Source organism: Pelophylax lessonae, assembly GCF_965119305.1.
Source record: "Pelophylax lessonae genome assembly, chromosome: 7".
Classification (NCBI taxonomy): domain Eukaryota; kingdom Metazoa; phylum Chordata; class Amphibia; order Anura; family Ranidae; genus Pelophylax; species Pelophylax lessonae.
In genome coordinates, this window is record NC_138774.1 from 50,998,675 (window position 1) to 51,011,430 (window position 12,756).

Consider the following 12,756-nt stretch of genomic DNA (forward strand, 5'->3'; position numbering starts at 1 on the left):
CCAGTGAAAATCTATACATTCGTGTATAACAAGTTCATCCAAGTGCGCTGCAGCAGCATGACATGAGAGCTTACACTTCGCCCAGGCCAAGAATTCCAAGCAGTGGCTCCTATGTGAGTTCTCTAGGTGATTTTGAATAGTTTTGGATGCTATTGTACTTTGTTTCTGAGCAATCAGGCTGCTGTTGCTGCATGTTTTGCAGCCCATATTTCTGGTGTGTCTGAAATTCACTAGGGAGAGTTGGTTGGCCATACATTTGCAGGCAGGTGCAGTCTACTTTCTCCACTGCAGGTGGCGATCTCCTGCAGATGCACTGCGGTTGGAGAAGTCATGAGGAACAGGATTCCTCTATGGTTTCCTGGGTAACTGGGAATGCTGCTGCCCCATGTGACTCTGGTGGCCATCTTGGGTCAGGCAGAGCCTTTTTAAAGCTCCGGCTCCAAGGTTTGGCACCAATGTAGGAAGAGTAGGGACACATACTCCGCCTGGTAGTGAAAGGTTTCTGACAAGGAGGGAAAGCTTAGGACTTGCAACCTGTCTGGACACCTGCCTGTTTGGGCACAAGACTGCCAGGCCGGATTCTTTCCTTCTCTACAGACGCCGTCAGTCTGGCTGCATCGTGCTCTCTACATGCTGTTGGAATGCCTTCCCACCGGGTTACTGTATTTGTGAACTGGCTCTGCATTATTTCAATACAAATTCTTTCATTGCACTGGGACTAAAGCCCCGTACACACGCAACGATTATCGGCAGACCGATCGGCCGTCTTTTGTCCAGCTTCAGAAGTGATGTCGTGCTGGTTTACTTTCCGTGTGTTTTTTCTTCTCTGAGCATGCCCAGTCTTGCTCATCAGATTTTTGTCTGCCGAAATCTGTACTGACTGACGGAAAATCGGCCGTTGTGTTGACGGCCAACAAAAATTTTATAGCCTGCACACCAGATTTTTTTCGGCCGAAAAGTCGGAGTCGGTTGTCGAAAGCATCATACTAACAAGCCGAAAATCGGCCAATCGGACGTTGGCCGAAAATTCCCGGCCAATAATCGATGCGTGTGTACGGGGCTTTAGTGTGTTGTTCCTGCTACACCCCACCTACACATTAGAAGATCGGCTCTCGATTGGCTATGGTGGTGGATGTCACGTCATGTTTTGATTTCCTGCACTTGGATGAACATTTTATAGAGACTTTTTTTGCATCACCTTATTAGTTTGATCACAAATTGTATTTTTTATATTATATTGATTACACGTTATAATTTTGAATGCTTTCACTGGATGTATTTTTCTTTATATTCACATGGTTTATATTGATCCACATTTACAATCATTTTAATGCTGTAGGTGCTGCAAACATATGTTTTAACTCATACACGTCGATACTTCTGGAGACATTTTATTTAACCACTTAAGCCCCGGAAGATTTTACCCCCTTCCTGACCAGGGCCTATTTTGCGATTCGGCACTGCGTGACTTTAACGGACAATTGCGCGGTCGTGCGACGCCGCTGTACCGAAATTAAATTGATGTCCTTTTTTCCCACAAACAGAGCTTTCTTTGGTGGTATTTGATCACCTGTGCGATTTTTTTTTTTTTTTTTTTTTTTTTTTTTTTTTTTTGATCATGCGCTACAAACAAAAAAAGAGCGTCAATTTTGCAAAAATTACTTTTTCACATTTTTTTTATATGAAATTCCCCCCAAAAAAAGTGTAAAAATCATTTTACATTTTCGGCCAATTTGTTTTATGCTACATATGTTTGGTTAAAAAAAAAATTGCAAAAAGCGTATTTTGATTGGTTTGAGCAAAAGTTTATCACGTTTACTAACAAAGGGAAAGATTTTTGTCCTTTTTTTTTTTTTGGCGTAATGGCGGCGATCTGCGATTTTTTTTTTTTTTTTTTCGACATTTGGGGCGGACAGACTGGACCCTTGACTGACATTTTTGACACTTTTGGGGTTACCAGTGACATTTCTACAGTAATCAGTGCTATATATATGCACTGTTACTGTAAAATTACACTGGCAATGAAGGGGTTAACTTTTTATTTTTTGAGAGGGAGGGGTTATGTGTGTCCCTAGGGGCGTGATGCTAACTGTGATTGGCTGTGGCTTGAGGTGTAGGAACAGTGATCAACGGTCCTACATAGTAGAACCGTATGATCACCATTCATACACAGGGGAGAATGACAGGCGGCTTGTTTACATCAGCCGCCTGCCTTTCTCCCTCTGCACCGACGATCGCCGAGTGACCGGCGGACATCGGGTCCGCCGGTCACACGCGCGGGGGGGTCGGTGACCGTGTGGGAGCGCGCCTCCCGGGGGCGCTCGCTCCCTAGACCATCACAGGCTTGCGACCTAGTACTACGTCGCTCTGCCTGTGAGGGGCTGACTGCCGACGTAAATAGTCGTGCGGCAGTCGGCAAGTGGTTAACAAAAGCAAAATAGATCGTGCACAAAACTGCAACTTGAACAGGGGCAGGTGTCAGCTTTGGCGGTCGTCTTGTTCCACGACCTTTGGCCACACACTTCTTGGTGCGTACCTTTCTTCAGAGTGTCCAACATTTTGGTTCCTCCAGTGTGGGCTCTGTTGCTGCCTTGGGATCTTAATTTGTTGGTTTTAGCTCTACAGAAGCCTCCCTTTGAAAATATTTGGGAGATTTCCCTGCCTACACTGTTCCAGAAGGTGTCCTTTTTTAGTGGCTATCACCTCTGCGCGCAGGGTTTCGGAACTGGCAGCATTATCCTGTCGTTCACCTTACCTGGTGGTTCTTCGCCCCTATCTGCAGGTTTGCAAGGCAGCCACTTGGTCATCGGTGCACACTTTTACAAAGTTTTATGAAGTGGATGTGCAGGCTGCTGTTTAAGAGGACCTGATCCTCTTTGAGGGTTTTTTTTTTTTTTTTTCTTTTAACTTCTTATTTCAGATAGGCTCCAGTTGTTTGTTTGAGCTCCTGTTGCCTGGTAGGCTAATGTTTAGCCTTGGGAATTTTTTGGTTGTGTACGGTAAAATCCATCTCTCTGATCATTGATGGACACAGCACTCACCCCTCTGTGGAGTAATAATTCTGACTCTGACACTGCTTGTAACAAAACTGAGTGCCTATCGCAGAGAGAGGGAGTATACCCCCAGGGACTGCCCATGGGTGTAGCCAGAATTGTTTTCTGCCTAGTGTCCTACTCCTGTAGGGGGCAGTATAACCCAATGGTTATGAATACCAGGAGCTGTGTCCGTTAAAGAACGAAAAAAAGAAAAAGGCCAAAAACACCAATTTAAAAATGGTATACAAGAAAAACTGGTTTTACGGTAAGTCAAAATCCAATTTTTTTAAATCATAAAAAATTAACATAAAAATAAAACAGCAAGAAATGTGGACCTAGATTTTGTCATTTCCTATTTTTTGTTTTTAGTTTTTGTTATGTATTTTTATATTTTTAGACAATAGAAAAAGAAATAGTGACTTAAAAATAATAGTGGGTAAATGCTTGTACTACTGTCGTCGTCATTCCTTTTTTTTTTTTTTTTTTTGTTGACAAAAGCGCAAACCACCCACACCCCAAAACAGGCAAAAAAGCAATTGCTGCAATTTTTAATAAAGTATATTGCTTTTAATTTTAAAACCTGTTTTTTTATTTTTATTTATTTATTTTTTAACATAAACCAGTTCCTCACCTGACCTTATGATCATGAATGGATGCACACAACATCCAACCAGGTCAGATGAGGACATGGAAATTGTGAACAACTTATTATGTGTGTTAACAAAGCCGTGCGGTTGTGATGTTTTTAAACTGTGATAATGGCTTTTTGATTGTAGTCTAAAATAAGACCATCCATATATAGAAGATCTTATTGTATGCAGATGTAGACATCCAATATTGTAATTGAGAGTGTAAACAGGCTGCTGGCCAAAAATCAATCATTCTGCTAACCATTAGAGGTCACACTACAACACTTCCAATAAAGAACACGTGTTAACCTTGCTGTGCTCTGAAAACAAAGGTAGGTGCAATTCTTAGCCCATGGTAAAGTGTTAAGTGCCCATTATAACAGAATTGGCATGCTCTACGCTATACGTGTTCATGTGCTAATGTAAATTGGCCCTTTGTGTAATGTGACATTCACATTTCTACAAGCTTGCTGTTCTGTATTTCTCGTTCCAATAAAGACCAGATAAACAAAAATTGTATCCACTTTCTGCCCGGTCGTCATTTGTCTATAGGCCAGGTGGGAAGTGGTTAAAAAATAGAATGCATGAAGATAAAAAAACCTATGTGTAGGACACTCCTAGGTAGGTGCTAGGTAAACGGGTGAACAGCAATTTTCAAGTCTTGCCACAGATTCTCGACTGGATTTAGGTCTGGACTTTGACTGGGCCATTCTAACACATGAATATGCTTTGATCTAAACTATTCCATTGTAGCTCTGGCTGTATGTTTAGGGTCGTTGTCCTGCTGGAAGGTGAACCTCCGCCCCAGTCCAGTCTGTCTTTCGCAGATTTTTAAATGTTTTCTTCGAAGATTGCCCTGCATTTGGCTCCATCCATTTTCCTATCAACTCTGACCAGCTTCCCTGTCCCTGCTGAAGAAAAGCATCCCCGCATTATGATGCTGCCACCACCATGTTTCACGTGGGGATGGTGTGTTCAATGATGTGCAGTGTTAGTTGTCCCCCCACACATAGCGTTTTGCTTTTAGGCCAAAAAGTTTAATTTTGGTTTCATCTGACCAGAGCACCTTCTTCAACATGTTTGCTGTGTCCACCACATGGCTTCTCAACAAACTGCAAATGGGTTTATAACCTAACCCTGCTTTAACCACTTCTGGACCGGAAGATTTGCCCCCTTAATGACCAGGCCATATTTTGCAATTCGGCACTGCGTTATTTTAATGAACAATTGCACGGTTGTGCGACGCTGTACCTAAATAAAATTGATGTCCTTTTTTCCCCCACAAATAGAGCTTTCTTATGGTGGTATTTGATCACCTGTGCAAATTATTTTTTTTTTTTTTCGCTGTAAACAAAAAGAGTGACCATTCTGAAAAAAAAAAACAATATTTTTTGCATTCTGCTATATAACATTCCCAAAACAAAAATGTAAAAATCAAACTTTTTTTTAACATTTTATGCCAGTTTGTTTTCTGCTACATATTTTTGTTAAACAAATTTGCAATAAGCATATTTTGACTGGTTTGCGCAAAAGTTATCGCGTCTACGAACTACGAAAAAGATATGTCATTTTTTATTTTTAAATTTTTTTATTTTTTTTTTTGCGGGACTGTGACATTGCAGCGGACAGATCGGACCCCTGACTGACGTTTTTGACAATTTTGGGGGGACCAGTGACGTTACAGTAATCAGAGCTAAAAATATGCACTGTTACTGTAATGACACTGGCAGGGAAGGGGTTAACATTGTGGGTGATCAAGGGGTTAAATGTGAGCCTAGGGCAGTGATTCTAACTGTGGGTGGTGTGGCTTGTGAAATGTCCTTAGAGACCTGCGATCCTATGAAGAAGGATCACAGGGGCTCTATGATCATTCCAGGGAGAAGAACGGTCAGCTGTGTTTACAATAGCCGACTGTCCTTCTCTCTTAGTGGGGGTGTCAGGCCTCAATCGGAGCCGCCTGACCTGTGCATCGACTTACCTGCTGACGAGTGGGGGGCGGGAGCGTGTCAGCGGCATGCGCTCACCCCCTGGCTCCCTGCGCACGACCGACGTACATCTATGGCGGTTTACGCAGGAGCGGCTGCCTGTCGCAGTAGAACTGTGGCGGGCGGTTGTAAAGTGGTTAGACTTCTCATCAACTTTATCCCTGACCTGTCTGGTGTGTTCCTTGGCCTTTTATGATGCGGTTTTGTTCACTAAGGTTCGCTAACAAACGTGAGGGCTTCACAGAACAGCTGTATTTACACTGAGATTAAATTACACACAGGTGGACTCTATTTACTTCTAAAGGCAATTGGTTCCACTAGATTTTAGATAGGGGTATCGGAGTAAAAGGGGCGGAATACAAATGCACGCCACACTTATCAGATAATTATTTGTGTAAAAAATGTTGAAAACCATTTATCATTTTCCTTCCACTTCACAATTATGTGCCACTTTGTGTTGATCTATCACATAAAATCCCAATAAAACACATTTAGGTTTTTGGTTGTAACATGACAAAATGTGGAACATTTTAAGGGGTATGAATACTTTTTCAAGGCACTGTTTCTGCTTACCCGTACATCCCATACAGGTAAACCAATACTCACTGACAGGAAGACAATGAAATACGACAGCGCCATGGTAGTTCCTTGAGAACTACAAACCGACAGCTGCTAAGGCTGTTGAGACTTGTAGTTCACTCATACACAGAGTTTGAATGAATGACACGGCTGTTTGGGTGAAGCCTCGCATGGCTGCTCTGCATTCAAAAACTGGCAGCTAGTAGGGAGGAGGGGGGGGGGGGGGCAGTGAGTGGCCAATGCAGGACTGGGAACATGTTACATGTTCCACCCTAAAATCAGGTGGAACGTGTAACATGTTCCCAAAGGTAAACTTATCCTTTAAATCAGCCATATATATTACAGGAGCATTAAAACAAAATCAGAGTTTGCGAAGTCTTACAGTTGGTTTTCTTTAGAAAGCAGCCACAATGTGGGTAGAAAAGCCTCTTCCCTGCCAGCATGCTGTGGAGATGGACCAGTGTTTAGCATACAAAGTGATTAATAGTATGGACTAGGCAAAAAATATTTGTCGTCCAGATCAGCATAAACCCTAGAGAGGCCAACTCAAGTGCAGCAGTGAGCAGTAGTAAAGTTTAGTCTAGTCTACCGAGTGCTAAACTATACTGCCAGAGCGCATTTATGGTGGTGATGCTAATCCTGGACCGACTGGGTATACCGTCCAAAAGAAAAGGAGGATGGGAGCAAAGGGTGGCCTGAATAATTATTATGGAAGGGGCAGTCCTTTGAGATGTTTTTCTGCCAGCTATCGTCGAGGTCTTTTCAAACCATTGGTGCACTTAACAACAGTCCCAGTTAACCTGCATGCAGTAATGTTTCAGGTGGTTGATGATGCGTGGCCCTAAATTAAGGGCCTATAAGAAATGCATAGGCACATGCACCAATGCATGCACTAAAACACAAATAATGTTCACAGCACTCTCTGAATCACACACTTAGGGTGTTATTGCATTCTGCCAGGATAGACTTGTAGAAACTATGATTTTTGACTTGGTTTTTAAGTTGCAGGTTCCATAGAAAACCTAGCAATGGTTCCTAAACAGGTATGGCCAGCTACTTTAAGTGTATATGTTTATCCTAATAGAGAGAAAGAGAAGGAAGGAGCAAATGGAGAACTGTGGATGCCATGCTTCTTGGACTTGAGAGTTGAGTTGTCTGACCAGTAGGGTTTTCTATAGAGTTGAGTTGTCTGACCAATAGGATCTTCTATAAGTTGACAAATCCACTCTAAGCAGTTTTTATTTTATTTTCTTACCCCTAGAACCTTGCCCTAGCCTTTGAAGTACTCTCCTCTGGTGTTTCGCAGTTTAATCAGTTCTGTCTGGACTGCCTACGGGATCTGGAACGTAAGAAACATTCCATTCAGACTTCTTATCTAGAGCAGGAGAGGCAGTTCTATGTTCTATTCTATCGAGACCACACTCAGCTGGCCAAACTGGTCCAGGATCTGGAGCAGCGGGTGAAGGAGATACAGATGGACTGAGAAGGACACCCACCTTTAAAGTGTCAATAACCAGAGCACTGGCACTTCATGTTGGTTTCACTTATCGTGGTGGCTTATTACACAGGTGACGCACAGGAAAATTGTTCCCCAGTTTGTACTTAATAAACAAGCATTGGCACATCTGATTCCATGTTTTTATTCATCTTGGTGACCCATCAGTCATAGAGTGAGAAGTCACACTTTCTCTGTGGGAGTTTAAACCATATCTAAACCAAAAACACAGACCAAGTTGTCCAACAAAAAAAAAGACAATTACAGGGATGAGACCAACCATTAAAAGAGAATCCCCACCCCCACGGCCCTTTTATAGAAAAATTCATGAATATGACCTAAAACAAAGAAAAAGCGCACTTGCAGTGCTGTGAAAGGATTTGCTCCTTCCTGATTTTTTTTATTAATCAGTTCATTCATGATTTAGCAAGGGGCCAGAGAGGGGGCAGTTACTTTTTCACAGAGGGTTATCTTTGTGTAATATTAAAACTTGTTTAATGATCTGAATCATTTGTGTGACAAATATGCAAAAAAAAAAAAATCAGGAAAAAGTTTTTCTCTTTTTTTGTTCATTGACAGACGCAGCTTCATATCTTTTTAGCCATTGGGGTTATGCTCCTCCCATCAGGAATAGGACATTAGGCAAGAAAAAGCTTTCACTACGCCTCTGGGGCTGTCCCTGCAGACATAACCCCACACACTCTGCTACAGCCCTCTGTTTCATTGCAAGCAGTGTTTAGTAGAAAACAACCCCATTCCACTCCTAAGTAGAGGGGCGAGTTCTGCGTCTGTCAATGAACTTCAGAGAAAAGGATTTTACGGTAAGTCAAAAATACAGTTTTCACAACACTTTACCTACTTCCATGCTGCCTCTCCTCTCTTCATATTTCTACAGCCCTTAGTTTGTTTCTGCCTAGTTTAGGAGTAGGACCTAGTTCCCTGCTGGGACTTCGGTCTTAGCTGTTATTTTTTGGACACCTGTTTTTGTACTTTATTCTTAAGTAGAGTTACTGGAGAACTACAAGCAACTGCGGCTGGGTTTTGGACTGGATATTCTAGATCCTTAAGGTCTTCCAGCCTGGCCAGCAAGCGTGAGCAGGTTATAGTTCAGCACTAGGCCTCGCCACGACAGAGCCCCGATGGATGGGAACGAGCCCCCGAGTGAACCTTCTCTCTTGGACGCGAACGCCCTGAGTCGCAGCGTACCCCTTGGCTGGCAGCAACCCCATCCTGGGCTGGAGGTAGTCTCTGCTCAGAATGGCACTCACCTGATCCGTGGTATGGGGAGTAAGAGTCCCTCCCCATTTCTCTGGCTGTCTGGGTGTGGATGTGGGCCCCCTCTATGGAATAGTCGGACCCTCAGCTATCCCTCGGTTCCTCTGGCCTCTCGGACATCACAGGCCCCCCCTTCAGCTGCCCCCCCAATTACAGGCTCCTACCTTTTGGGTGGTGGATATATTACGGCCGCTGAGGCCATCCGATGCCTTTGTCGGTGACCCCCCTGGGGGTCCTGGAGACCACATGGCGTGCCGTGGGGGCCGCTATTTTGCTGTAGACTTGCCCTGCATTAATGTCAGAATCCCTCATTGTAATGTATGGGCAGCCATTTTCTAAATCTTTCCCATAGGAATGCATGGGGCGGCCATTTGTCTGTCGTCCACCATGCTGGACAGCATAGGCAAGGCATCAGACATTCTAGGCATGACTCAGGTGCTTTCACTTCCTGTGTCAGATCATTTCTCTCTGCTATACAGATCGTTCCTGCAAGCCGCCTGATCGGTTTGGTAATGTTTTTTGGGGTCTCTAGTGGGTTTCCTCACACAAACTGCGAACAGGCGTTTTTTGCGACTTTTTTTAAAGTGACACACCATCTTTTTAAAATTAGTGAACATGGAGTCCCAGGACAAAATTTCACCTACAGACCCCCCTCAGAGCGACTGCGTAACCTTGTGGGTCTCAGCCCCTGACAGCTCTTACAGCCGTTTTGGAAAGCCTAGTGTCAAAAGTGGATTTAGTGTTACAACACTAGCTGTAAGGGCCTTTTGCCTTCACCCCCCTCTGTTGTATCTTCAGATTCAGAGGCAGATGTGGCCACCGCAGACACATGCCACCCTGGGGGCTCTGTGTCATCGCATTCTGATAGCGAAGAGGACCTGTCTGTCATCCGCTGCGCAGGAAAGCGAATTGGTGGAAGCACTTATAGTTTCAGTGCGAGAAACTTTGAAAATGGGGGATGAGTCTACAGTGTCAGGAATGCAGGTGTCTTTCGGCACCCGCAAATCCCAGAAATCGGGCAAAGTGTTCCTCTGTCGGAAATTTTTGACAATATTGTCAATGAACAGTGGGGGGGGGGGGGGGGGCGCATTAAGCACGTTAGTGGTGCCCAAGCATTTTAAACGCCGTTATCCCTTCGCGGATAAGGTTTCCACTCAGTGGACCGTGCAACCAAAGGTAGATCACCCTGTTTCCAGACTGAATAAGTCTACTGTGGTCCCGGTGGAAGAATCCCTGGCCTTAACGGACCACGTTGCTAGACGGATTGAGTCTCTGTCCCGCCATTTACATGTGATAGCGGGCTTCATATTGAAAACCAATTATTGTGACCACCCTGGTGTCGCAGACCGTCACTGAATGGGTGAAGTTAATAAAAGGTGCCTTGGAAACCGAACAGCTCTCCCCGGGGCTGATTACAAACCAGCCCCGGGGAGATCTGGATCAAATGGCTCAAGCCCTTCTGTATATCTGAGATGCATCGCTGGATGTGGCACCATTGGTAGCCAGAGTGTCCACGCTGGGGATTGCTATTAGACGCATGGTGTGGCTAAAAAGCTGGTCTGCAGACCAGGCTTCCAAAAAGCCTCTTTCTGACCTTCCCTTTACAGGGGAGAGGTTGTTTGGGTCCTCCCTGGATGAGTTGACTAAAGGCCTTAGGGCTGGGAAGAGTACTCCTTCTTCCTCAATCCTCTAAGGGCAAGACACCACGTGCTAGACGGGGCCTTCTTTTACTGCTCATAGGCGGCTTTTTCGTACCTCCGGGTCGCAAGAAAAAGGAAAGCCATTCAGGTCTTCTGGGAGTTCCAAGAAGACGTGGTCAGGTCAGGACACATGGGTTCACGAACTGATCTGATCGGGGTACAAGATCAAATTCCAGTCTTGTCCATCGGACAGTTTCTTCCCATCCAATCTGCGCCTATCTCCAGACCGTTTAAGGGATCTCCGAGAGGCGGCACAAGATCTGCTGTCGCAAAGGGTGATTGTGCCGTTTTACTCTCAGGAATGTTTTCAAGGCTTTTATTCAAACCTGTTTACTGTGCCCAGGAAGGAAGGCAATCCTGGACCTCAAGGCTTTGAACCGCTTTGTGTGGGTACAGAGGTTTCAAAGGGAGTCCATTCATACGGTAGTGGCGTCCCTACACCATGGAGACTTTTTGGCCTCCCATAAATTTCAAGGATGCATATCTACACATCCCGATCTACGTTGGACACCAGTGTTTTCTCTGCTTCACTATAGGAGAGAAGCATTTTCAATTTGCGGTGTTACCTTTTGGTCTCGCCTCTGCCCCCAGGGTCTTCACCAAGGTGCTGGCTCCGGTGTTGACATTACTGCGCCAACGGGGGATTTTGGTACTGGGGTACCTGGACGATCTCCTATTGAGGGCAGACTCTCACTCAGCCCTGTTGGGCGATTTGACTGTACCTGTTCAAACACTGCAAGAGTTCGGTTGGGACAGCAGTTTAAAAAAATCTGCCCTGATACCTTCAATGAGACTGAATTATCTGGGTCTGACTCTGGACTCCGCTTTGGTGAGGATCTTTCTTCCCCCGGACAAGTTGCAAAAATTTCAGGGGACGATGCGGTTGTTAGCAAACAATCTGTCCTCTCTGCGGACTTGCATGCAGGCTTTGGGTCTAATGGTATCAACCTTTTGAGGCAGTTCCATTTGCTCAGTTCCACACAAGACCCCTACAAAAGGAGATTCTCGTGCAATGGAACAAGGATCCAAAATCCTTGGATACTTTGATTTGGTTGAGTCGCAACACAAAGTCTACTCTTCTGTGGTGTCTTCTGTGGTGGCTTCGCCAAGGCAAGTCTTCCCTGCCATTGTATTGGACGGTGGTTACCACGGACACCAGCCTGTCAGGCTGAGGAAGAGTGCTGGGGAAACTATGCACCCAGGCAGGGGCGGACTGATAACCCATGGGGCCCCCGGGCAATATGAGATCATGGGGCCCCCCCTGTGTCCATGAGTACACGTTGCAGCAGGAGTTAAACCCTCTGTTGCTTTTGGTGGGTTACCTGACCCATTCAAGTGAATGAGGCCCACTCGGCAAACACCCTGCAACCATGTGCAATGCACATAGTTTCAGCATGCTAGTGTGTGATTCAAGGAGTTGAAGCAGGTGATGAGGCAATACAACGCCTTCTCATTGCCTAATTTAACCCTTTTTTTTTTTTTTTTGCTGTACTGCACAAGGTTGCACAGCCTTTGCAATGCAGCCCCATTCACTTGAATGAGTTATGCTTGGCAGGTGCTACACCTGCCAAGCGTGACAGGACATATAATTCCTGATGCAACTGCAACATGTGTACACCCCTGGCCCTTGCAGTTAAAGGGGGTGTGGTGGGGGTGAGTAAATATAGGGCTCAATTCTGAGGTTTTCCTGCCCCCAAACTGCAAATTTAAACAGGCCCTTGCTGTCCTGAACACCCTATCACAGTTGGTGTTTAGGGGACCCCTTGGATGAGGACAGAGAGGGACCCCTGAGATAAAGACAGAGAGTGACCCTTGGAATAAGGACAGAGAGGGACCCCTGGGATAAGGACAGAGAGGGACCCCTGGGATAAGGACAGAGAGGGACCCCAGGGATGAGAGCAGAGAGGGGGGCCCTAGGATGAGAGCAGAGAGGGTCCTGGAATGAGAACAGAGAGAGGGTCCAGGGATGAGAGCAGAGGGGGTCCTGAGATGAGAGCAGAGAGGGGACACTGGAATAAGAGCTGAGAGAGACCCCTGGGATGAGAGCAGAGAGGGGGT

General features: G+C 45.2%; 1 protein-coding gene across 1 annotated transcript in view; it reads left to right on the top strand.

Moving 5' to 3' along the window:
• LOC309559767 (HAUS augmin-like complex subunit 3) overlaps positions 1-7,711 on the top strand; it is a gene marked incomplete at both ends in the record, with an annotated part of 99,777 nt that extends 92,066 nt beyond the window's left edge. The window contains one exon of the mRNA XM_082263202.1: positions 7,490-7,711. Within this exon, the coding sequence (XP_082119328.1) occupies positions 7,490-7,711 (222 nt within the window). The remainder of the gene's footprint in view (positions 1-7,489) is intronic.
• Between the last annotated feature and the right edge of the window lie 5,045 nt (positions 7,712-12,756).